This window comes from Protopterus annectens, chromosome 7.part0, assembly GCF_019279795.1.
Source record: "Protopterus annectens isolate FY-2018-M chromosome 7.part0, PAN1.0, whole genome shotgun sequence".
Classification (NCBI taxonomy): domain Eukaryota; kingdom Metazoa; phylum Chordata; order Ceratodontiformes; family Protopteridae; genus Protopterus; species Protopterus annectens.
This window is the reverse complement of record NC_056739.1, coordinates 107,353,523-107,380,523: the sequence shown is the minus strand read 5'-3', so window position 1 is coordinate 107,380,523 and position 27,001 is coordinate 107,353,523. Positions and strand designations below refer to the sequence as shown.

The 27,001-nt window shown below is 43.5% G+C and overlaps 1 protein-coding gene across 2 annotated transcripts in view; it reads left to right on the top strand.

The window, feature by feature from the left end:
• Nucleotides 1–27,001, top strand: part of MAPK14 (mitogen-activated protein kinase 14) — a 1,171,379-nt gene that overhangs the window by 1,053,623 nt on the left and 90,755 nt on the right. For both annotated transcript variants that reach the window (XM_044076538.1, XM_044076537.1), the window contains exon 10: nucleotides 21,342–21,420. In XM_044076538.1, the coding sequence (XP_043932473.1) occupies nucleotides 21,342–21,420 (79 nt within the window). The remainder of the gene's footprint in view (nucleotides 1–21,341; nucleotides 21,421–27,001) is intronic.

Genomic DNA, 27,001 nt, shown 5'->3' with positions numbered 1-27,001 from the left:
CCAGTTTCATATGTTAAAGTATCAGCAGCATATTATTGGGTTACTTAAACAGAAAATGATGTTGATTCCTAATTGTGCTGAAAGTAAGGATTTACTGGTTTTAATGCATTCTGCTTAACAGGTTGGAAAACATACTTTGCAATGTGGTTTTGATTCATTAGAGGCATTTTGCAGGACTGCTGTCATTGGGTCTGTACTTAGAAGGCATGCTTAGCTTAAGGAGCATTCTCTGCCAGATCATGTTAAAACTAAATTGCTGGATGCTCCCTTAAATCAGGACCACCTGTTTGGTGACAAAGCAGAAGTTTTTCTTAAAAAAAATGGAGGAAAAAGCTAAATCTATGCAAGCTGTTAAAGCTTTCTTAAAAGTGCAGCCTCCTAGATTTAGTAGGCATTGGCCCTCAAAAAATTGGTCCTATCTTGCCTCTTCCAGGCCTTCTCAGGTCAAACCCAGAGCCAGCAGAACACCCAGGATTCAGTCCCAGGGTATGCACAGGACTAAGCAGTGGGGGGGCTCCCACTTCCAAATCAGGGAGTGGTAAGCTGTCTTAATGACTTAACTTTAAAACTTCCAAGCACTTCTCAACTGACTGCTTCTTTAGGGGGAAAGATTGCTCTGCAAGCAAAAAACTGGGAACTCATTACCCAGGACAAATGGGTTTTAAACATAGTTTCCCAAGTATACAGATTTCACTTCCACACACTACCAACCCCAAATGATTGGCCAGATCTACCCCCAAATCAGTGGGCAGAGGCACAAAAACAAGTACTCTCTCTCTTAAGATTAAAAGCTGCTCAGACTGTACCAGAAGAGAAAAAGGGGCAAGGTTTCTACTCAGGACTTTTCCTGGTACCCAGAAAAGACAACTCATGGCGTCCTATCCTGGATCTGTCTATCCTAAATTCCTTTTTGGTGATTCCAGAATTCAAGATGCTAACTCTTCACCAGTTGCATCCCATGATAGGCAAAGATGCCTGGTTGGCAACACTGGATGTAAAGGAAGCCTACCCGCACATCCCAGTCAGGGAATCTTGCAGAAAATATCTACGCTTCAAAGCAGGCTGCATGCACTATCAGTTCTCTGCACTGCCCTTTGACTTATCTACTGCACCCAGGGTATTCACAAAGTGCCTAGCTCCAGTCATTGCATTTTGCAAGCAAAGAAATATTCAAATATACCCATACCTGGACAATTGTGTAATTCAGGCAGAAAGCCAGGACATACTTCTGAACCATCTGGCATTTGTACAAAAGGTGTTAACTTGGTTGGGGTACACCATAAATGAAAAGAAATCTCATCAGGTACCCTGTCAACAAATTATATTCCTGGGAGCAAGCTTGAACACAACTTTCCAGATGTTTTTCCTCATCCCAGAGAAACAAATTCATTTGACAACTTAATTCAAACTAGTGGCCACAAAAACCCTGCTATCTGCAAGCCTTTGGGTTCATGGCCTCGTGCATTCTACTAATTCCAAATGCAAGACTGCATATGAGGAAACTACAATCATATCTAAAAAGCCTATGGTGTCAGCATTTTCAGGATCTAGACACAATAATTCCTATCATACCCTGCCTATGGTTAGAATTCCTTTGGTGGGCAGAGGCCTGCCACTAAAACAAGGGACTACCATTCACTGTACCCTGTGCAGCCCAAACCCTAACAGGCGCATCAGACTATGCATAGGGGGCTCACCTGGCAGGGAAGTGCATTCAGGGCAAATGGAACCCAAGTCAAATGCACCTGCATATCCATTAAAAAGAAATGTTAGCTGTACAGAATGCTCTGACAGCTTTCAAGGACCACATACTTCCAGGGCAGTTAATGGTAAAGACGGACAACACTACTGTTATATGGTACGTAAACAAGCAGGGGTTACCCGTTCTTACCCCCTCTGCAGACTAGCCATGGCTCTGTGGATTTTAGCCTTGAGCTACCAAGTGCATCTACAGGCTCAATTCCTGCCAGGAAAACTAAATATGCTGGCAGACAAACTAAGCAGAAATCTCATGGACCCACACGAGTAGAAATTGGATCCAAAGATTTTCAACATGTTGATCAACAAATGGGGGATCCCGGATATAGACCTGTTAGCCTCCCCCCAGAACTACCAGTTGGACAAATTCTGCATAAGGGCTCCCCACAAACCAGCTTGGAAAGTGGATGCTCTGTCCTTCAGCTGGAAAAATCTATCAGTTTATGCCTTTCCTCCTCTGCCTTTCCTCTCCAACGTGCTACTAAAGATCGAACGGGACAAACCAAGGATGATACTGATTGCACCAGACTGGCCATGCCAACACTGGTACTCCCTCTTGCGCAGTGTGTCACAGCTGGCCCCATGGCACCTACCTCAGACTCCTACCCTGCTGTCTCAGCAGGAGAGCCAGGTTCTGCACCCCCAGCTGCAAACCCTGAACCTGGCAGCCTGGCTAATTAACTAATCTCTCCATTACCATCCCTCAGTAAACAAGTGTTGGATGTCATTTTGGAGGCAAGGAGGGCTAGTACTAGAAAATCTTATGCTGAAAAATGGAAAAGATTATGTGTCTGGAACCAAACTCAAGGGATGGCCACATCAGCGCCCAATTTACTTCAGATTCTTCAGTACTTAACTGAGATGCTTCACAAGGGCGTTTCCTTTTCCTCCATTAAAATTCACGCCTCAGCCATTTCTGCTCATTACAACACAGAACCCACCCCCCTTTTCTCACCCACTGCTCAAGCAGTTCCTCAGAGGGGCCAAAAACTTAAGACCACCCAGGAGAGTCCCTACTCCTACCTGGGACTTTAATTTTGTATTGGAAAAACTCACTCTTCCCCCTTTTCAGCCAGCTGCAACTGCAGAGTTAAAATTCCTTTCTTGGAAAACAGCTTTCCTTTTAGCAATCACGTTGGCAAGTAGGGTATCTGAATTACAGGCCCTTATGGCAGTGGATCCTTTCATCATCTTTCGTGCGGACAGGGTGTCCCTCAGGACCAATCCCTCTTTCATGCCCAAGGTGGTTTCCGGTGGGGCTCTTAATCAGTCCATTCATTTGCCAACCTTCTTTCATAATCCACGGAACAAAGGGGAACGGATACTGCACTCCTTAGATGTGCACAGACAACTTAGATTTTACTTGGACAGCACTAAACCTCAAAGGAAATCTGAACAGTTGCTGTTGGCATTTGCTGCAGGGGCAGAGGGGAAGGCTATTTCAGAACAAACCATTTCTAAATGGATAGGCCATTGCATTCTTTTCTGCTATAAGCACCATGGAAAACTTATCCCACAGGGGATTAGAGCCCATTCAACCAGGGCTGCATCTACCTCTGCAGCCTTTCTCAGAGGTGTCCCTACCAGAGACATCCTAGAAGCTGCTACCTGGAGTTCTGTACATACTTTCACCAAGCATTACCATTTGCCAATTTTCTCTAAATCCAGAGCTGGCTTCCAAAGACTGTGGTTTCCAAAAATGAGTTGAATATATCCCACAGGCGTATAGATTTAGACATTGAACAACTTTTACTCAATGAGCAGATTACTGTAGAAACTTCTAGATTTTTGGAAACTAAGTATCCTAGGATTCCTACCATTTTTGGAATCCCTAAAATACATGAGCATCTCTGACCCCCCCCCCCTTACGACTGATTGTCGATGCAAAAGCTTCTAAAACCTTCACTTTGTCTAAATATATTGACATTACTGTTAAGCACACCCTCGATAACAGAGACCTGGTGATCAAGGACTCCTGGGACTTTGCCTAAAGTTAAGAACAGTATGTACCACGATGACTTGATCTTGGTCACCATTGACATTTGTGACCTCTTCTCAGTAGTACCCCAAAATGTTGGACTAGAATGGGTCTATGACTATTTATGCTTAAACAGTACATTGAACCATGACACTATCCTTACTATCAAGTCCTGTATGGAAATGGTTCTGGACAACAATTTTATCACTTTTGAGGGGCATTTATTCAAGCAGGTGCAGGGGGTGGCAATGGGCGCATGTTGCTCACCGTCATTTGCTAACATTGTATTAGCACAGTGGGAAGACCTCTACGTAGTGAACTCTGAATTCAAGGACATGTGAGTACTATATGGACAGTACCTGGATGATATGGTCTTATTTTGGCATGGGAGCGAAGATGACCTGAATAGGTTCTTCGTTTACATCAACAACGCTACCAACTTTTTGAAATTTACCATGACCAAGGTCCTTGACATCTTGAATTATCTGGATGTTACTGTTAAGAAAGATCACTTTAAGGGTGGGTTTACTTCGTACCTTTATAGAAAACCTACCTATTCTAACTCTTTTTGCATTTTGAGAGTTGCCACCCTCTGCATCAGAAAAAATCCTTTGTCAAGGGTCAATACGTGAGATTGGCCGGAATGGTGTCTGACCAGGACGATTTTGTTAAAGAATGTGATGTCTTAATGGGAATGTTGCAGAAAAGAGTTTACCACTTTAACTTTGTCAATGACATAGCTGAAGAAGTCAAATCAAAAAGAGCTGGGGGTATTTATTCTACACTCTTGGAGAAGCCTGAAGGTTTGAATAGAACCTCTGGTTTGGTCAAAACTGACAGTTTTACTAGGGCATGTGTCCTGCCCTTCACTAGGGATTTTTTTTTAATATTAGAAGCATCATTTATGATTTTTGGACCATTTTTTGTTTGGATGAGGTGATCAACAAAAGGTTGGGGGAAAAACCACTTATGGTTTACAAAAACGGCACCTCCTTGAAAGGCCTGGCGGAGAGGAAGAAGTTAAAGTCAGGCCTAGGTGGAATTTTTAAATGTGGGAGGTGTGGACAGTGCCCCTACATATTGGACGGTGATTCCGTTAAGAGTCTGGAACTGTGGTAAAGTTACTACTAATAGGAAGTGTTACTGTTACACCAAGGGAGTCATATACCTGTATGGTATGTGAGGGGTACTATGTGGGGAAGACAATCAGAGCCCTCAGACAAAGAATATGTCAACACAACTATGATATACTAAAAAATAAAGAAACCAATGCTTTATTTAAGCATATAAAGGTACACCCAACACATTATTTAAAATTTTTTGTACTTGAACCAGTAGACCTGGGTCCACGAGAGGGGGCCCGACGATTACTTCCTTGAATATTTAGAGCTCAAGTGGCAGATCAAATTAAATGCATGTCAACCACCTGGGCTCAATGACAAGTTATCCATTAGTTCTGTATTAAAAGTTAAATCAGTTTTTTTATGTGATTTTATTCAAGATCTGTATTTTAAATCATACTTTAATACATAATACATTAATGTCTATGTGGTTGGTGGGTGACAGTTGGTGTGTTGTAGTGGGTAGTTACTGTGATGTGTTACTGTCTTTTTAAACTGCTTAATTATTTTACAGGAAATGATGTTTGCTTTGTCAGCCAATGGCTGTAAGGGTTAGGGTATTTAAATATGGCATTTTTTGTATGTTCTTGTTCTGATGAAGTCTTGTGATTTTGACCAAAGCGCTTAACTTTTTTAATACATTTTCTGGATTTAGTGCTGCAGTGTTCCTATATATATATATATATATATATATATATATATATATATAAAATTGCTTCCCATTAATGGTGTCGGCTGCATGCTTTATACCCCTGACTACCTGATGTCTTGGAAGATGACACAGCAACCAACGCAGGACCCTAGACTTTGATATTCAGGCCGACTGAGGGCTACTACAAGCAGATAACCCAAATGTGATGACTGCAACAGTGAATACACTTGAACATCTACATTTATGATAAGTGTACACAACTGTACTTTTTGACTACACCATCCTTCCACCATCATCATCTGGGATAAAAACTATCCCTTTCCAAATCCTGATTTGTTTGAGATGATGCAGCCTTTGGACAAGTTTGTGGGGCAGTGCATGATTGCAGGTTGCAAAATTAAGTTCTAGAGCCATTACTGTTCTCATGATAGTGTATCATGCACTACCTTGCCAAAAACATTGGCAGAACCAGTGATAAAGGACATGGTCACTTCTGCAGCAACAGCAAGAGAGAGAGCTTTGTTCCAGGCTTTTTATGATGTCAAGAAAAGACGGACACCAGAGGCCTTTTTTGTCACTCGAGGCTAATCAAAAATCAGTATGCTCCACCAGTTACCTCTCTCTCGCCTGCTTTTGACATCTTCAAAGTTCTAGTAGATGAGAAGAATGTATACAAGTCTGTTTCTGCCTTCAGGAAGTACTGAAGGTTGACAGAGCTTTCCATTTTATCACTTTGCCTTTTGGGCACCTCACCTCCACTGCCGTGACATTCATAAAATGTTTGGGTACCATGCTTGCCCATTTCAGAGTGCAGAACATTTCAGATGACTGCTTAATTCAGGCCATCTCAAAAGTAGTTGACAGACTCATTACCCTACAGAGTGCCATGTTTCATGAAGCTAGGGATGTCTCTGAATCTTCAGAAATTCACCCTCATCCTTTCACAAACCAAATGCTTTTTAGGGACCATCTTAGACTCTGAGGTTTGCAGACTGTCCCTTCCACAGGAAAAGATTATGACATTCAGTTATTTCTTTTCCCACACTGGCCTGCAAATATCCTTGATTGGAAAAAGTGTCTTGAAGACTGTATTATACATGTTCTCTTTAATCCTTGTAGCCCTTTGATGAGGTTCCATGAGAGGACATGCTAGTGTTCACTCACAAAGCTCTGTTACCAGCAACTGCAGTCCTTAGGGTAACCCCTTCATTCTTCTTGCTTATTTCACAGTCAGACTTGTCAAAGCCCGAGACGAAAATTACTGTATTGCAATCTTAGCGGCAGTAATTTGGAACAAAAGCACAATTTTACACTGTTCCCATTTGAAGGGCCTGTGCCCTTACTTTCCATTCTATAAATACACCACTTTGAGGTTATACCAACTCAAATACACTTTTCTCTGAAATGGTAAAATTATCTTAGTTGCCTGCCTACCTGGCTTTGCATACACAGATGTCTTAAGGGCTCAGGATGCTCTGAACAACTGGCATAAGGCTGTGTATATATTAGCATAAAAGAGATGCCGCTGGATGTGTTCTTTAGGCTTTTGGACAAGTCCCCAGTAATTTTGTATATCATTTGGGGGCCACATGTAATCTTATCCTGTATGCAGGCCAGCCATGATAGCCTGGCATCCAAATAGGACATCCATTTCCATAACTATTGTATTCTATCAGCATACAATGCTTTGGCAGATGACTTGAGCAGATCTACACCCAGATGTTCTTCGTGTTTCACTGTTGCAGTCATTACATTTGGGGTAATCTGCTGGCAGGTTGCCCTCAGTCTGCCTGATTAACAAAGTCTTGGGTCCTGCGTCAGTTGCTGTCCCTTCTTTCGTGACGTCAGGGGTATAAAAACATGCAGCCAATGCCATTACATCAGTCTTTCTTGCCACGCGGTGCCCAAAGCAGAAACAGTTCACAAGTGCCAGTCGGCTGACTCCTGAAATTTTCATTTTCGAGTTTCCGAACCGAAGTCTTCAACTAAAAGCTGAGTACCCCATTGGGGAAAATTTTTCTTGCTCCTTACCGATGTCAGTAAAAGTTAATAATTGCATTACTTGTGGGAAGCAAATACCTCCTAAGGATTTCATTTGTAATGTATTCCTTGCCTAGGCCCTGACCACAACATACCTTGCTGTCGATTTTGTGCTAAATTTAATCAACGCACTGTTAAACGTCGGTATATTTTTGCTTCTAAATATTTTGGCTCACGATTTATTTATACAGAAAGGTTAGCAATCCGACTACCGGAATTCACAAAAAATGCAAAGAAAAAGACAGAGACAGACCGTCGAGGTCCAAAACCGACGATGAAGCTTCTCCTAAGCCAGTCGTCGGTTCGCCGGTACTCAGTGAGGCGCTTTCGCAGCCCCTGATACCCACCACTTTTGATTCGCTGGCCTCTATTGAGACCCATTCGGAGTCCGGTATGCCGCAAGACACTTTAAGTATTGAACGCGCGGATGTCTCTACCTTAGATGGGTCCGAAGCCGCTGAGCAGGCACCGGCTTCTAAGGGTGTTTTCAGGCCTAAAGATTTGTATGTTAAACTGACGCCATCTTCAAATACAAGGCCAAAACCAACTTCTATGTCTAAAAAAACGATGCTTGGGCCACATGCACAGGCCCCTATGCCTAAAAAGCAAATGATCAAAATGGCTGAGGATTTAATTACCTTGATCAGGGGTTCCCAACCCCCTCCTGCTAAAAGGCTTAGGCAAGGCACTGATTATGAATCTTCAGATCAGGTTTCCATTTCTTCTGATTCCTCTTCTGATCAGGAATTATCTATTCCACCTTATGAGGACTCTGATGCAGAAGAATCCATCCCTTCTGCTTCTCCTCCTGAGGATTCTTCTTTTGGAGAAACTTTGCATACCTTAAGGGAACATTTTCATTGGGAGAGTCAGGATTTTCCAGAATCCAAAAAGAGGCTTATGGATTTCCTCCTTCTTCCTCAGCATAGGCCTTTGGCTATACCTCCTGTTCTAGACATTGTTGATGATGTTTTCTCAGAATCCAGCATGGCTCCTGATTCCCTGCCTCCGGCTCCTAGTAAGCCAGACAGATATTACAGGGTTCCTGACTCCCACAAATTCCTCTTTAAAAACCCTACTGCTGACCCTGAAACCTTTTCTCAGGGTCCCAAGGGTGTTAAGGCTTCTACTGCTAAAAATCCTACCCCTTCTGATAGAGATTCCAGGGCGCTGGATAGATGGGGTAAGAAGGTTTGCACGCCTGCAACCTTGGCAATCAGGGCTTTAAACTGTCAATTTCATATGCTTAAATATCAGCAGCATGTCATGGGTTTACTTACAGAGAATTATGTTGATTTCTGACTGTGTGGAAAATAAAGAGCTGCATGATTTATTGCATTCAGCTGAACAGGTTGGAAAACATACTTTGCAATGTGGTTTTGATTCCTTGGAGGCCTCTTGCAGGGCTGCTGTAACTGGATCTGTGGTAAGAAGGCATGCTTGGCTCAAAGAGCAAAATCTGCCTGATCATGTTAAAGCAAAATTGTTGTATGCTCCTTTACAACAGGACAGTCTATTTGGTAGTAAGGCAGAAGAAGTTTTGAAAAAGATGGAAGATAAAGCTAAATCTATGCAAATTGTAAAATATTTCCTACAAGTGCAGCCACCCAGGTTCAGTAGGCACTGGCCTACTAAGAACTGGTCCTTTCCAGTACCCACCAGAGCCGCTCATGTCAAATCCAGACATTCCAAAGGCTCCCGGTTTCAGTCACACGAAACTTATAGAACAAAGCAATGGGGTGCTTCCACCTCCAAATCTGGAAGTAACAAGGCACCCTCCTACGGTAAACAGTCTCAATGACTTTCCACAGCAATCACCAAGCACTTATCTTTTGGCCACCCCTTTGGGGGGCAAACTGGCACTTCATGCACGAAACTGGCAACTAATTACCCAGGACAAGTGGGTTTTAAATATAGTATCCCAGGGATACAGATTTCATTTCCACACATTGCCAATCCCAATACCCAGAAAAGACAAATCATGGCATCCAATTCTGGACTTATCCATTCTAAATACATTTCTGGACATTCCAAAATTCAAGATGCTAACTCTACAACAGTTACTGCCTATTCTAGGCAAGGATGCCTGGTTGGTAACTCTGGACTTAAAAGAGGCTTACCTGCATATCCCAATCAGGGAATCCTGCAGAAGATACCTCCACTTCAAAGCAGGCTGTTTGCATTACCAGTTCTCTGCACTGCCTTTTGGCTTATCTACTGCGCCCAGGGTCTTCACAAAGTGCCTGGCTCCAGTAATTGCATTTTGCAGACAAAGAAATATTCAAATTTATCCATACCTGGACAATTGTCTAATTCAGGCAAAAAACAAGGACACTCTTTTAAATCATCTGACGTTTGTAAAAAGACTTTTAACTTGTCTAGGGTACACCATAAACGAAAAGAAATCACAATTGGTACCTACTCAAATAATTACATTCCTGGGTGCAAGCTTGAATACAACTGCCCAGATGACTTACCTTACACCAGAAAAACAAATTCAATTGATGACTTACTTCAAACAGGTGGCCACACAAACCCAGCTATCTGCAAGACAAATTCTGCAGGCTTTGGGGTTCATGGCCTCCTGCATCCTAATAATTCCATATGCAAGACTGCATATGAGAAAACTTCAGTGGTACCTAAAAAGCTCATGGAGTAACATTGTCACAGCCTGGGAACAATGATTCCTATCATTCTTTGCCTGCAGCTAGAGTTCCTATGGTGGGCAGAGTCCTGCCACCAAAACAAGGGACTATCATTCATTCCACCCCCTGCCGCCCAAACCCTGACTACAGACACATCAGATTATGCTTGGGGAGGGCGTATCTGGCAGAGAGATGCATTCATGGCCAATGGAGCCCAAATCAAATGCACCTACATATCAACCAGAAATAAATGCTAGCTGTACAGCATGCTCTGACAGCCTTCAAGGACTGTCTTCATCCAGGACAACTACTGATAAAGACAGACAACACCACAGTCATGTGGTACATAAACAAGCATCGGGGTACCCATTCCTACCACGTTTGCAGACTAGCCATGGCATTGTGGAACATGGCCTTGACTTACCAAATACATCTACAAGCACAATTCCTGCCAGGAAAGCAAAATACTCTGGCAGACGCACTAAGCATAAATCTTATGGACCCACATGAATGGAAACTGGATCTACAAATCTTCAGCATGTTGACACGCAAATGGGGGAGCCCAGACATAGATCTTTTTGCCTCACCCCAAAACTATCAGACAAATTCTGCACAAGAATTCATCACAAAAAGTTTGGAAAATAGATGCTCTGTCCTTCAGCTGGAAAAACCTATCAGTCTATGCCTTTCCTCCTCTGCCTCTGCTCTCCAAGGTCTTACTAAAAGTCAGACAGGAAAAAACAAAAATGATAATGATTGCACCAGACTGGCCTCGCCAACACTGGTACCCGCTCCTACGCAATATGTCGCACCTTCCTCCGTGGTACCTGCCTCTGACACCTTACCTACAGTCTCAGCAGAATTATCAAATTCTGAACACTCAGCTCCAAACTCTGAATCTTGCAGCATGGCTAATCAACTAATTTCACCAGTTACATCTCTCAGCAAACCTGTGATGGATGTCATTTAGGAGGCTAGAAGGCCTAGTACTAGAAAATCTTATGCGGACAAATGGAAAAGATTCTGTGCCTGGAACCAAGCACAAGGAAATAAGCACAGCAATGCCCAATATTCCTCAGATTCTGCAATATTTAACTGAGATGCTTCACAAGGGCCTATCTTTTTCTTCTATAAAAATCCATGCCTCTGCATTTCAGCTCATTAGAACACAGAGCCTCCCCTCTTTTCTCATCCTCTGCTAAAGCAATACCTCAGAGGGGCCAAAAATGTAAGACCTCCCAGGAGAGCACCAGCTCCTGCATGGGACCTGAATTTTGTTTTGGAAAAACTCACTGTACCACCTTTTGAGCCAGCTGCTACTACAGATTTAAAAATTCTCTCCTGGAAAACATCTTTCCTTTTAGCAGTCACTTCAGCTAGAAGGATTTCAGAATTACAGGCTCTTATGGCAGTGGAGCCTTTCATTATTTTTCATCTGGACAGGGTGGCTCTTAGGACCAATCCATCTTTCATGCCTAAGGTGGTATCCAGTGTGGCTCTTAATCAGACCATTCATCTGCCAACTTTCTTTCCCAATCCACAGAACAAGGGTGAGCGGATTCTGCATTCATTGGATGCACACAGACAACTTAGATTCTACTTAAGCAGGACAAAACCTCTAAGAAAAGCTGAGCAACTACTGGTGGCATTTGCTGCAGGGGCAGAGGGAAAGGCTATCTCAAAGCAGACTATTTCTAAATGGATAAGCCATTGTATTCGTTTCTGCTACATGCACCATGATAAACCTGTCCCCAAGGGGATCAGATCCCATTTCACCAGGGCTGTATCTACTTCTGCAGCCTTTCTCAGAGGGGTTCCTACCAGAGACTTTCTAGAAGCTTCTACCTGGAGCTCAGTTCATACGTTCACCAAACATTACCATTTACCTCTCTTTTCTAAATCCAGTGCAGGCTTTGCCACTGCTGTCCTGCAGGGCCTTATAGCTGCTCCTAATGCTGTATAAATCCATCCTCCCAACCATAGCTTTGGGAATCTACCCAAATGTAATGACTGCAACAGTGAAACACGAAGAACATAGTACAGTTGTGTACACTTACCATAAATGTAGATGTTTGAGTGTATTCACTGTTACAGTCCTGGTTACCCACCCTCCAGCCCCCTGTTTTTCTCTCACTATACCTCTTCTTTCTTTTACTATGCTTAAAAGCCTTTTTGGTGTATTTGCTTTTGTTTGGAGGTATATGTTTTGTGTTCTAAATTATATTTATATTTATATATATATATATATATATATATATATATATATATATATATAGCTCCCCATTTGGGGGGCACCTGCCATCTGGGGCAAGAAAAACTGATGAAAATGGCGTCGGCTGCATGTTTTATACCCCTGATGACGTGACGTCATGGAAGAAGGGACAGCAACTGACGCAGGACCCAAGACTTTGTTAATCAGGCCGACTGAGGGCAACCTGCCAGCAGATTACCCAAATGTAATGACTGCAACAGTGAATACACTCGAACATCTACATTTATGGTAAGTGTACACAACTGTAACACAATGATTGGGGTGATGATGTTCTTCGTTCCCCATTGCTGCAGTCCTTACTATTGGGTGTAGTCCGCTGTCCAGTCGGCCCGAATACCAGAGTATATGGCTGGCGTCGGTCAGGGCGCATTAGACTGACGTCAGTACGTCAGTGTACTAATGCGCATGACCGACGTCATATCCTCAGTCTTTTTTGCCGCATGGTCCGATGCAGAAGCAGTTTTGCGAGTGCAGGTTGGCGTTCTGAAATATTTCCGAAACCGGAGTTTCAGACCGAAGCAGAGTTGGCTAAGTACCCCGTTGGGGAACATTTTGGTTTTTTCTTGCCTCAGTATTTAACCGGATGTCAGAAAAAGTGAATAACTGTATTTCTTGTGGGAAACAGATACCTCATAGGGATTACCATACCTTGTGTATACCTTGTTTAGGGCCTGAGCACGACGTTGTTGGTTGCCGCTCTTGTGCTAGGTTTAACAAACGCACTATTAAGAGGAGGTTAGACTGTGCCAGGTTAGTGTTTGGGAAGCGTTGCAATTATAAAATGCCGTCGGATGCTCCGATGCCCGCTTCGTCCAAGAAGCGCAAGGACAAAACAGCGAAGCCTAGGGTTGATGAACCGGCAGTCCCGGACGTCGGTTCTTTAGAAGGCTCAGTGGAGCCAGAGGTTTTGCCAGGAGTTTCCATGGAGTCTCAGGCAGAAACTTTACTGTTACAGGATGTGCCTTCTCAGGAGCTAGGCCAGGCTGAGGGGCTTCTCAGGTAACTGTTCTTCCCTCTCTTCCCAAGGTAGTTAGAGCCTCTCCTTCTGTTGCCAAAACTTCTTTGAGAGGTAGGCCAAGTTCAGCTTCAGTGGGGCTTCTCCTAGCATTTGGGTTCTGTACCTAAGAAACATATGCTTAAAATGGCAGAAGATTTGATTACTATGATTAGAGGTTCTATGCCCCTCCTGATAAGAGGCCTAGGGTGGAACCGAGTTTGATAGTTTTGAACAGGGTTCAGAGGCTTCTGAGTCTTCTGCGGAAGATTTGCAGGAGTATCCTCCTTATTCTGATTCTGATGTGGATGATTCCACTCCTACAGCTTCTCCTCCTGAGGATTTCTCATTTTCAGAGACTCTGCATTCCATGAGGGAGCACTTTAAATGGGAAGGCCAGGATTACTCTGATTCAGGAAAAGGCTTAGGGAATTCTTGTTTTACCCCAGCATAGGCCCTTAGCTATACCTCCTGTGTTGAATGTGGTGGAAGATGTTTTGCAGAGGCTTCCCTGAACCCTGACTCTTTGCCTCCTGCTCCTGTTAAACCTGATAGGTATTATAGGGTGCCCGAAGCTCATAAGTATTTGTTTAAGAGTCCAAGGGCGGACCCAGAAACTGTTTCTCAGGGGCCTAAAGGTGTTAAGGCCTCTGTGGTTAAAAATCCTGTTCCCACTGATAAAGAGGCAAGGGCTTTGGATAGGTGGGGAAAGAAAGTGTATACTTCTTCCACTCTAGCCATGTGCATGTTTTATTGTCAGTTTCACATGCTAAAATATCAAAATTATCTCCTTTCACAATTGAAATCTAAGGTGGATGCTTTGGCGGAAGGTATTGAGTGTAAAGAGTTGCTGGATTTGGTTCATGTGTCTGAACAAGTGGGTAAGCATTCTTTGCAATGTGGTTTTGATGCTGTACAGGCCTCCTCGAGGGTGGCTGCCACTAGTTCTGTTCTTCGCAGGCATGCCTGGTTGAGGGATCAGAATTTAGCTGAGCATGTTAAGACAAGGATTTTGGATGCTCCTCTACAGTCTGATGTGTTGTTTGGTTCGCCTGTGGAAGCAGTTTTAAAGAAAATGGAGGACAAAGCTAAGTCTATGCAAACTGTTAAAGATTTTTTGCAGGTGCAGCCACCAAGTTTAGTAGAAATTGGCCTGCTAAGGGGTGGACATATCCTGCTTATGATTCCCAGTCTAGGGGTAGGTCTAGACGTGGTAGGGGCAGGGCTCAAGGTTCTTTTAGGCCTAGAACAGGGAGTTCACCTGCTCAGACTTCTGGTGAGGGCAGGGGTCAGTCCTTTCGTAAACAGACCCAATGACCTGCCTTTTCAGCTGCCAGTAGATTCTCGTCTGGCAGCTCCTTTGGGAGGAAGACTGTCTCTTTTCAAAGAAAATTGGGATTTAATCACTCAAGACAGATGGGTGTTGGATATCATTCACCACGGTTACAGGTTTTATTTCCATACAATGCCCCTTTCAAAGGCATGCCAGACGTTCCTCCTCCACAAAGAAAAGAGGCTCACAAGCAAGTTTCTCAGTTACTCCAGATGGGGGCCATTCAGCCAGTCCCTGTATCAGAAAGGGGCCTAGGATTTTATTCTCGCCTGTTCCTAGTACCAAAGAAGGGGAACACGTGGAGACCAATTTTGGATTTATCTCTCCTCAACACTTATCTGGACATTCCCAAGTTCAAGATGTTGACGTTACAACAGCTTTTACCTCTGCTGGGCAAAGATCACTGGATGGTAACTTTAGATCTCAAGGAAGCTTACCTTCATGTGCCTATAAGGCTAAGTTGCAGGAAGTATCTGCGGTTTCGAGCTGGAAATTCTCATTATCAGTTCTCTGCATTGCCCTTTGGCTTATCTACTGCGGCCAGAGTATTCACAAAGGTTCTGGCTCCAGTGATAGCTTACTTCAGGCTACAAGGAATTCAAATCTATCCTTACTTGGACGACTGCCTGATTCTGGCTCAAGAAAAGGAAGACCTTCTACAGCATCTGGAATATGTTATAGCAGTGCTAAGATGCCTAGGGTATTCTGTGAACGAAATAAAGTCCAGTCTAGTGCCCTCTCAAGACATGTGCTTTCTGGGTGTGAGACTGAATACAGCAGCCCAGATGGCCTTTTTAACCCCGGACAAACAAAAGAATCTATCACTTTACTTCCATCAACTATCTCATCAGTCCGTGCTGACTGCAAGGACAGTCCTTCAAGCATTAGGGTTCATGGCATCTTGTATTCTGGTGCTTCCCAATGCCAAACTGCATATGAGGAAGCTACAATGGTATCTCAAAAATGTATGGACACAGCACTGCCAGGATTTGGACACTGTCATTCAAATAATACCTTGCCTTCAAAAGGAATTTTTGTGGTGGGCTCAGGAATGTCACCTAAACAAGGGACTCTCTGTGACCCGGCCAGAGGCGAGTCAGATTTTAACGACAGATGCCTCGGACATTGCTTGGGGAGCTCATCTAAATGGAAAGTGGATACAAGACAAGTGGCCTGCCAGACTACAGCATCTACATATCAACATGAAGGAGATGTTAGCAGTCCAGTTTGCATTAATGGCTTTCAAGGAGTTACTTCTTCCAGGGCAGGTGTTGATTCTAACAGACAACACAACTGTCATGTGGTACATCAACAAGCAAGGGGAACACATTCTTATCCTCTATGCAGGCAAGCAATGATTTTATGGGAGACTGCGCTAAGCTTGCAACTAACTCTTCAGGCAAGGTTTCTGCCAGGAGCACAGAACTCCTTAGCAGATGTGTTAAGCAGACAAATCATGGATCCCCACGAGTGGAAACTGGATCTTCATGTATTTCAGAAATTGACAGTGTCATGGGGAACTCCAGACATAGATCTGTTCGCTTCTCCACTAAACCACCAGCTGCCAAAGTATTGCACAAAGGGGTTTCATCACACAGCTTGGAAAGTGGATGCTCTGTCTTTCAGTTGGAAAAACCTTCATGTGTATGCCTTTCCACCTCTGCCTCTTCTTCCAAAGGTACTATTAAAGGTCAGACAAGACAGGCCAAGGATGATTTTGATAGCTCCAGATTGGCCTCGGCAACACTGGTACCCACTACTACGGAGTCTGGTAAAGAAGCCTCCATGGCCTTTACCTCTGATTCCTCATCTGTTATCTCAGAAGGACGGTCATCTGCTCAATGTCAAGCTTCACTCTCTTCATCTAACAGCCTGGCATATTCTGTGTTGAAACACAGCAGGTCTCAACTTCCTCAACAAGTTTTAAATGTGATTATGGAAGCTAGAAGACCTAGTACAAGGAAAGTGTACGCAGAAAAATGGAAGAGATTTTTATTTTGGAGTACAGCAAAGAATTTGGAGATTTCTGAGCCTAATTTGAGTGTGGCTCTTCAATATCTTACTGAGTTATTGGACAAAGGTTTGTCCTTCTCTTCCATTAAGATTCATGCTGCAGCAATTTCAGCTCACTATGATTGTGACCCACCATTGTTTTCGCATCCTTTGTTCAAGCAGTTTCTTAGAGGGGCAAAGAATATAAGACCCCAATAGAGCTCCTACTCCTGCTTGGGATCTCAATTTTGTGTTGGAAAAACTTACTTTACAACCTTTTTGAGCCTGCGGCTACTGCTGAATTGAAATACTTGTCATGGAAGACTGCTTTTCTGTTGGCTATTACTTCTGCAAGAAGGGTGTCTGAGTTGCAGGCCCTTATGGCAGTAGAGCCCTTTTGATTTTCCATAAGGATAGGGTATCATTACGCACTAATCCTTCCTTTATGCCTAAGGTGGTTTCTAGTGTGGCTTTAAACCAAACTATTCATTTGCCTACTTTTTATGCAGACCCCCAAAATAAAGGGGAAAAGATTTTGCACACTTTAGATGTACACAGGCAATTGCGTTATTATTTAAGCAGGACTAAGGATTTTAGGCAGTCTCAGCAGTTGTTTGTTTCTTTTGCTTTGAGTTCGCAGGGCAAGCCTGTGTCAAAACAAACTATTTCTAGGTGGATTGGCTTTTGCATTGCATTTTGTTATTCCCATCATGGCAAGGAGATTCCAGCTGGGATTAGGCCTCATTCCACTAGGGCTACTGCCACTTCAACAGCATTTCTAAGGGGGGTGGCAACTAAGGATATTTTGGAAGCAGCTACTTGGAGTTCAGTGCATACTTTCTCTAAGCATTATCATCTTCCTATCTACTCTAAGTCTAGGGCTGGTTTTGCCACAGCTGTTTTGCAAGGCATGTTGTCAGCTCCTGCTTCTTTATGATTTGCCAGCCTCCCTTACCTCTGCTTTGGGATTCTACCCAATAGTAAGGACTGCAGCAATGGGAACGAAGAACATAGTACAGTTTTGTACCTACCATAAATGTAGATGTTCGAGGATCCCCATTGCTGCAGTCCAATTTACCCTCCCTCCTTCCCTCTGTGTTTAGGGGTGGTTGTGTAGGTGAGGTTACATGCTGATATTTTTGTATATATTCTTGTATATATTGTACATATTTTTGGTGCAGGTATTTTGGGCCTTGTCTTTTTAGGGTCTTCTGACATCTGGGGCAAGAAAAGACTGAGGATATGACGTCGGTCATGCGCATTAGTACACTGACGTACTGACGTCAGTCTAATGCGCCCTGACCGACGTCAGCCATATACTCTGGTATTCGGGCCGACTGGACAGCGGACTACACCCAATAGTAAGGACTGCAGCAATGGGGATCCTCGAACATCTACATTTATGGTAGGTACAAAACTGTACTTTTTGGTGTCTTTATACTTGTGGTTTCCTTTGTTTACATGTTGTATTTTACACAGTGGTTGAGGTGAAGTTTTGGTATCCTTATAATTTTGGTTTCTTTAGTTCACATGTATTTGTACAGTGGATGGGGAAGTTTAATTTTTCATGTACATTGTGGTCTAGTTTTATTTATTTATTTTTTATTTATATTTTAATCTAACCCCAACCCCAGCCTTACATTGCACAGCCTAAGGCTGTTTTCCATGTCTTTCCTGCTTGCCCATTCTTAAATCTCCTAGTAGCTGCATTCATGGTACCCTGGATGCGACCCTCGACCTCAGCGGTACTCATTAAGTGTTTTGGACAAGAAAGCCAATGGGGAGCAGTGAATATGGAGCCTGGAAGCTGTCATACTCATGTTGGATGGTTAATTGCCATGATTGTGGAGATGGCTAGTGCAGTAACATCAGGACGCTGTTGCTGCTCCTTAAGTTAACCCTCAGATGTACTGAGAGGCTTTCCCAGGCATCATGTTTTTCACTCCCTCTGTTATAGGAGAACGTAGGCATCAGTCACTTCATCCTGCCAGGCCCCTCACTTTCTAAATTGGGGTTTTCAGTGGGACCTATGGATACCTTGCCTCTGTACTATTAAGGTGGCTATATTGAGGTTTAGTTTATTTACATGCTGTACTTTACACCATTTGTGGGGTGAATTTTTCGTATCATTGTACACTTCTTTTCTTGTATTTAGACACTGAACTTTCACAGTGATTGGGGTGACGTTTTCATGTCAGTATGCACTTTGTTTTCCTGTATTTAGGCATTGTACTTTGACAGTAGGTAGGATGAAGTTTTGGTATCTTTGTACACTTTAGTTTCCCATATTTGAACATTGTACTTGTACTGTGGGTGGGCTGAAATGTCATGCATTCTGCAGTGTCCTTATGGGTGCCATAACTTTAGTGAAAAGCAGCAAGAAAGTTTGAATTGTGTACAGACTGAGTTATGTGGTATGTTTGTGTGTGTTGGTGATGACCTCACTTAGTATGTGGGGGTTAAATTGAGGATCTACATGAGATCAAGGTCACCATCCTAGCCTGGCATCTGAAGGCACACTGGCTGGAGGCAGGAGCACATTCTGGAGTGGCAGGGGAAGATTTCAGTAGTTTGGGTAGATGGGTTTACATGCAAGAATGCCCTTGCAGTTGTTCACTGTAGAAGGCTTTGTCACATCACTGATCTGCTTGTATGGTGATGGTAGTTGTATTTAACCTTGTCTTAACGATCGTCTTTTCCTGCTGACCTTTGGCATCACGGTTTTGTAGGTTGGTGGAAATTTTCTGAATGCTGTGCCACTGTCTAGAGATAACACTACCTGCAGTAGTACTAATATACCTTTCAGCGAGGTATCTAGTGTTGTGTTGCAATTCCAGCAGGGTACACTACATTGTATATTCTCCAGGAGTCAGAGATGGTGTAGTTTAATCCCGTACCTCCCTCCTTGTGTTAGGGTAGCTCCCCTGGGGTTAGATATGCTGTAGTTTAATCCCATACCTCCCTCCTTGCTTTGGGATAGTAAGCTGTTAGCTTTTCATTTGCCTATTAAGCCTTCACTTTTTGGTTCAGGATCTTAACTGCTATTCAGTCCTTGGTTGCTGCTGCAGAAAATGGTTTAGCTAGCTGTTCTCTAACAGTCTAAATTCTAGGTTGTGTTTCTAAAAAGACTTGTCAGCTACTTGGCATGTAGAGAAGCAGCTCCTGTTGTTACATCTTCAGATTGTGTACTGCTTACAGATAAGAGTGCAGTACGCTTCTAACATGTTTTATTAGAATTTAATTTCAGGTTCATTTCCAGAAAAATGTAATGTCACTTCAGTAATTAGGGTTTGCTAGAGAGGAATTCATTGGATGATGTGTGATGTTCTTTATTTCACTGTTGCAATCATCACATTTGGGTTATCCCTGCCAGGGTAGCCCTCGGCCGGCCCGAATACCAGAGACTTAGTTTTTCTGCATTTGTTGCTGTCGCTTGAGGACGGACGTCAGGTCTCATCAGTAGTATAAAGTAAGGCAGTCGACACCATTACATCAGTCTTTCTTGCCGTGGAGCCCAAAGCAGAAGCAGTTCACACGAGTGCCGGTTGGCCACTACCTGAGTTTTCGTCTGCCGAATTGAAGTTGAAGTCTTCTAAATCTAAGTACCCCATTGGGAATCCTTTTTTCTTACACTAACCGATGTCAGAAAAAGTTAATAATTGTCTCGCATGTGGAAAACAAATACCACACTGAGACTTCCACTCTTACTGTCATTTGTTTAGGCCAAGACCACGACATCCCTCGTTGTCACTTCTGTGCTTTGTTCAATGCCAGAAGTATTCGTCGTAAGATCCTTATTGTAGCCAGATTTTTTCACTTACAGTCCTCGACTTCTGATATGGCTTTTGTAAGCCATCTGATAGCAGAACTGCCAAAAAAATGTAGAGATAAAGACAGAGGCAGACCACACAGGTCCAGACCTACCGACAATGCTTCCGTTAAGCTAGTCATCAGTTCTCCGATCCTCAGTGAGGCGCTTTCGCAGCCCCTTATGCCCACTTCTGTTGATTCGCAGGGTACTACTGAGACCCTTTCAGAGTCTAGTATGCTGCAAAACTCTTCTTTGACTAAGTATCCTGCAGTCGTCTTTACCTTTTGCTTGTGTTCTGAAATTCGGAAATGAGTGTTGGCTTAAATTGCTTATAGTACATAGCTATCTTTGCACCTGATTTGCAGCTGGAGTTTGCTAATGTTGCATCATTTTTGGTGATCAGTGTTGGCTGGTGTTGAGCATGAGCTGTCCACTAGTGTCCTGTGCAGTGGCACTATATGATGTTTTTTTTTTTTTTTTTCCCCCAATGTAGAAAAGTCTTTTTTGGCCACAGAGCTTTATTCAGGGATCTCCCACTGCTTATTTGGCCTTCTTTTTATTTGAAGGCACATGTCTCGTTTGGTTTTAATGCATTTTTGTGTCACTTTCTAAGGTGTACTTGTTGAAAAAAAAAATACATTAATTATTGTGCAACACTCAAGCATACATTCATTATAATTTGTTAGTATTTTGTGTCACAATTTTAAAAAAGCTATTCTTTCACTCTCTCTCTCTGTTATTGTAGGCTCGATTGTACATTCAGTCTTTGCCAGATATGCCGAAAAGGAGTTTTGAAGAGGTGTTCATAGGAGCAAACCCACTTGGTAATTGTTCAGTGTGATAAGAATGTTTTTGGATCATTTAGCTTGTATGATAAAAATAATCTCTACTTTCCTTCTCAACTTTTAGGGTTGCTCACTAAGACCTCTTTTATTTGACTGCACTTGCTGCCAGCTTCTAGAATGACCCCATAGACTGCACTACTAGGGGGTGAATTTGTAGATGAGACATGGATTGTTTATCAAGACAGCATCGTGATCTTAACATATCACCTGTTCACTGTCAAGTTGTAAAGGTTACATTGGTAAACCACCTTACAGAGTGCATCCATGGCATGGGCAGATGACCAGGGGCACTTTCACAGCTGGCCTGTTCGTAGAGATGTGTCACTGATGTCCCATCAGTCGTAAATTTGCGATAACGTTCAGGATCAAGCATGTGCCAGTACCTGCCTATCACGTGCTGAATTCTGCACAGTGGTCATCATGCATTGGCTTGCACAGACTAGAAGGGAATTGAACTCTGCACAGTGGGCATGCATGGGCTTGCACAGACTAGAAAGGAAGTGAACTCTGCACAGTAATCATGCATGGGCTTGCACAGACTAGAAGTGAAGTGAACTCTGCACAGTGGGCATGCATGGGCTTGCACAGACTAGAAGGAAAGTGAACTCTGCACAGTGGGCATGCATGGGCTTGCACAGACTAGAAGGAAAGTGAACTCTGCACAGACTAGAAGGAAAGTGAACTCTGCACAGTGGGCATGCATGGGCTTGCACAGACTAGAAAGGAAGTGAACTCTGCACAGTTGGGCATGCATGGGCTTGCACAGACTAGAAGGAAAGTGAACTCTGCACAGACTAGAAGGGAAGTGAACTCTGCACAGTGGGCATGCATGGGCTTGCATAGACTAGAAGGGAAGTAAGAGTGGGATTTTCCCACCCCATTTGTAACCCTGGAGGATGCTGAGATGAGTAAGCAACGTAAGACTTCACTACCAGATGATCCCGTTCTTTGTAGAAATCCTCCAGCTCATGAAGTCCATCATAGACTTGGCAGTGTCTCCTATATTTTCACTGAGAAAAGTCTATAAATACTAAAATTTCTGTCATTCCTCTAAGGAAACCCATTAAGAAGAGTGACATCTGCTCCCAAAAAAGTTTTTGCCTTTTAAAGGCTTCTGGTTGAGTGGGGTGTGGTCTTCCTTCTGCGTCATGGAGTGGACTCTTTCTTCACTCCTGCACACGTCCTAGACACCAGAGCGCTTTGTTACCTGGGCACCTGACAAGGAGTTTTATATTTTGGATTTGATGGCCATGAAGATGGTGTACTCTGCCACATTAGTGCTTTGATACCCTGAATTCTCTCTCGCCTGCCTAGGTTCCAGCCCACCCTAGTCATTTGGGGCCTCAAATAACTGGAGAAGGCCCTGATCATGAATTCTACAGTGGGCTACCATTTGTTTTGCTGATGCTGTGATTGTGCTGGCTTAGAGTAAGCCAGCAGACTTGTGCATGTGCCCTACATAGAGTGGTGTTACTTAGGGTCTTCTGTTTCAGGGAAGAGCCCATGCAGACAATCCTGAATGGCTGCCTTCCAGGCAGATGGCCTTTTCAGGCAGCTTTCTCAAGATCTGCTGTATGACTATATTAATAGAAGACAAGCTCCCACTGTTGTTCAGGGCCTCTGTGACCTCGTCTTCCACACCAACCCCCCCCCCCCCATTCTTGCAAACTGAAGAGAGCCTTCAGCCATCACTTAGTTTTAGTTGCCATTTGTCTGTACTAGCCAAGTGTTCTGGGAGGGTAATCCAACATACAATTGTCTTAGGAGGGAGCAGCACTTCAGCTTTGCTCCTACTGGGTGGTTATCACAAAAATAATTAACCAACTGAGTAAGTCAAGCACAAAATAGATAGTCTACATTGCTGCAGACAGCCACAACGTGGTGTGATTAAGTCTTCCCCTAAAAAAGGCTTCTGTTAGAAACCAAGCCTTCTGCATAGAGTTCTTGGGACAGGCCTTATAGTCTCTGTAGGGACTGTACTTTCTTTGAAATGAGTCTGAGAATTGCATTCCCTGTCTCTTCTTATTTCCAAGGGTTTACGTCTCATCTTGGACTTTAGGAACTTCAGAAAAACATAATCCAGTTGACAAGTTCTGGATGGTAACCATTTGGAGATGTAATCCCCTATTTCCCTGCTACCAGAGCGTCCCTGAATAGTGTTCCTAGACATGATGGATACCATCTGACATGTCATTTACTAAGATCTGTGTGGATTTTTTTTCTTCCCCTTTGGATGGGCACCATATGCATTACAGGTTGCTGTAATTTGAACTCTTGTACATTCAGAGTGTTTAACAAAGATGCTAGGTGTTACGACTGAGGCCTTTCAAGAGAAGGAGCTCTGTTTTCCCCTGCGTGGATGACTGCCTTTTTTCTGCCACTTAAGGGGATGCCCAGTGAAATCCGAGGAGTAAGTGGTTTGGTAGTCGTACTTGGGCAGTCTCCATCAGCTAGTAGTATTCTGTAGTGACCCTTTCTTGGAGGGTTGTCTTCTTTGACACAGGGCTAATTGCCTTCCAGTCTCAGCAGTTCTTCCCTGTGGAGATAACCAGAGGGCTTATATCTTGTACTCTGGCCCTGAAGACTGGGGTGCTGCATTGGGTTGTGAGATGTGCATTCGTATGTGGCTTTGGATCATCTTTCTTATCACTCTGGCAGTTAGCTGCCTTTTCTGCCTCTGAATTTGTCACAGGTCCTGTAAGTGGACACTTCATTATTGAGCTGGGGAGATCCTCTTGGTTCCTCTTACTTTCAAGGAAAGTGCCCCATTCTTTTCACGGGGGGGGGGGGTCTTTACATAGACCAGTTGGAGCCGCACTCAGTTCCCTTTGTCATGAAGGCACCTGAATGCAGGATCTCTTGTAATTCTGTTCAGCTGCTAGTCTGCCTTGTGATATCTGAACAAGCAAGGGGACCTGCATTTGCATCTCTTTGTGTCTTGGTGATGCATGACCGGCAGTGGGCCATAAGCAGGACCTCACTGTGGTATCTCTTTCAGCTTGTGAACTCCACAAACCCTGCCTTCACTCATGTCCTTTCAGCTGACAATGAGGAGGACCTGTTCTATCTGTTGAGGGTCTGCGGGCAATGGAGCATTCAGAGGATCAAATTTTAAGCCATGTGGGATAATGCTGACCAACCCTGTCCTCCTCAAATGAGGGTGGACATGTTTTCCCCTTCCTAGGAGAGAAGATTCCTGTGGTCAAAGTCATAGGAATTCCATGTTTGGTTAGAATATTTAGGGAAATATTAACAGCTAACACCTTACCAGTATCCCTGGAAGTAGGCTGTGATTTCAGTAATCCCAAAGAAAGGAGAAGAACCCTGGTCATTCCAGGCTTTGTATGCTGATTTCAGTACTTAATTGTGGTTACAAGTTATTTATGTCTGGCATTTGTGTGTGTTCATTTGGCAGAGTACCTCTTGAGACTGGTTGTATACAGCAAGTGTGAGTTTATTGGGGAGGCATACATTTGATAATGATCTGAAACTGAGGCATTAATGGAGGAGACTCAACAAAAGCAAGTGTGGTTATTATTTTTTTTTAATGCAGAAAGGGGTAGAATAGTATTGGTATTTTGTGACACTGGTGTTATTGAGGTAATCTCTAGTCAGGGCCCAGGGACTCTTTTCTCCATTGTGTCTTTCCTTGGGAATCACTGTAAACCATCTGAAGTCCAGTCTTCAGCCAGTTCAGACATTGGAATTCATAGGCTGTGTATTGAGCATGGTATGTCAGATTGCAAAACTTCCAGCACTCAGAGTATCTACACTTTGCCTTTAGGTCTTCTCCTTGCTGTATTACAGAAAACCTCCACCATCCATGGTTCTCAAATATTTAGGTTACTTGGCAATCTCTTTAGTTCCTCAGCAGGGTACCACATGAAAATTCTGCAGTGCAGTGGTCCTATTTGACTTATCCTATGGATTTTCCAGTAATATGACACAAATTTTCTGGAATCAAATCCAGTGGTGGTTGCAGTCTTCCCTGGCATCTGCTGGGAGTCCATTTGTTGTTCTTCCACAGGGAACAATCACTTCAGATGCCGCCCTTCTCGTGTGGGGACAGCATTTGAAGAGAAGATGGTCCAGGGGACCTGGTAAATGACCACAGCCAATCTCCACATCAGTTTCGTGGAGATGGGGGTGGTCCTCCTTGAGTTGCAGGCTTTTCAGGACCTTCCCCCCAAGGGTGTGACTTCATTGTGGACAATATGTCTGTTAGATAGCTGGTCAAACAGGGAGAAACCCAGTCGTACTCTCTCTGCTGGAAGGCCATGAGGGTTTGGCAGTGGGCGATTTTGTCTCAGCGGTTTCTTGTAGCATTGCACATCCCAGGGAGGTACAGTATTTTAGCAGATAGTCTGAACAGGAACATTCTTATTCTTCCCAAGTGATTCCTAAATCCAAGAATTGCTGCTGAGATCTTTTGATGCTGGAGCACTCCATGTTGCGATTTTTGCCTCTCCATCCAATAGCAAATGCAGCAGTAATCATGCCTTAGTTTTCCCCCAGGAACAGTCGTCCAGGGATGCTCTTCTGTATGCTTAACCACTTGTGTGCATATCCTCCAACACCATTAATAGTAAAAGTTCTTTCAGAAGGCTGAACATTGCAGAGTGATTGTCATGTTGTGGCTCTAACAGGTGTGGTTCCCTTTTCTTTGGCCTGTCCTGGGTTCCAGAAACCATTCCCTCAATGGCCAGAGGTCCAAGGCTTTCAGACAGAGTGATCCACATGTTGTCCTCCTCTCAGAGACGTTCTGCTCACAAAGTATGTGCTATCAAATGGGGACAGTTTGCCCTCTGAACTTATTCTAAGGGTTTAAACTCCTTTTCATCGCCTTTGGAGGCTACTGTTGATTTTCTGTCTGACTTATTTCATTCAAAATTTGGTTACTCCACTATTAAGGTGCACTTGGCAGCAGTTCCTAACATTCACATTGGTAGAGGTAATACCCTAGTAGCAGCTTTAAGGGTTCCAGAAGCCTTCCTCAAGGGAGTTTTTTTTTTTAACTACTCCCTTCAGTCTGGGACCCAGTTCCACTGTGGGATCTACTTTTTATGCTTCAAATGCTTGCTGGAGCTTCTTTTCAACCCTCAGCATCAGTTTCCTTGAAACTTTTATATTGGAAAACTCTGTTCTTGGTGGCTGTTACTTTAGCCGGGCAGGTGTCAGAACTGCAAGCCTTATCCTCAGCAACACTGTACCTGTTTTTTAGTAAAGTCAGTGTGTGTCTCAGAACAGATCCTGGCTTTTGCCTAAGGTGGCTATGGAAAACAGTTTATATCAGGCCATTCTCTTGCCATTGTTCTTCCTGGAGTTTTTTCATAAAAAATATTTGCTTCATTGTTTCAGCATTCATGGACAGTTGAGATTTTTATCTGGGTAGGACCAAGTCTTTCAGAAAGTCTAACCAGTAGCTTATCTGTTTTTCTAAAGCCTGATTGGGAAAATCAGTATCTAAGCCTACTTTATCTGAGTGCATTTCCTTTGTTTACAGTATGAAAGAAAGAATTTGCCTTGCAAACCCAAGGGTCATTCTACTAAAGCTATGGCT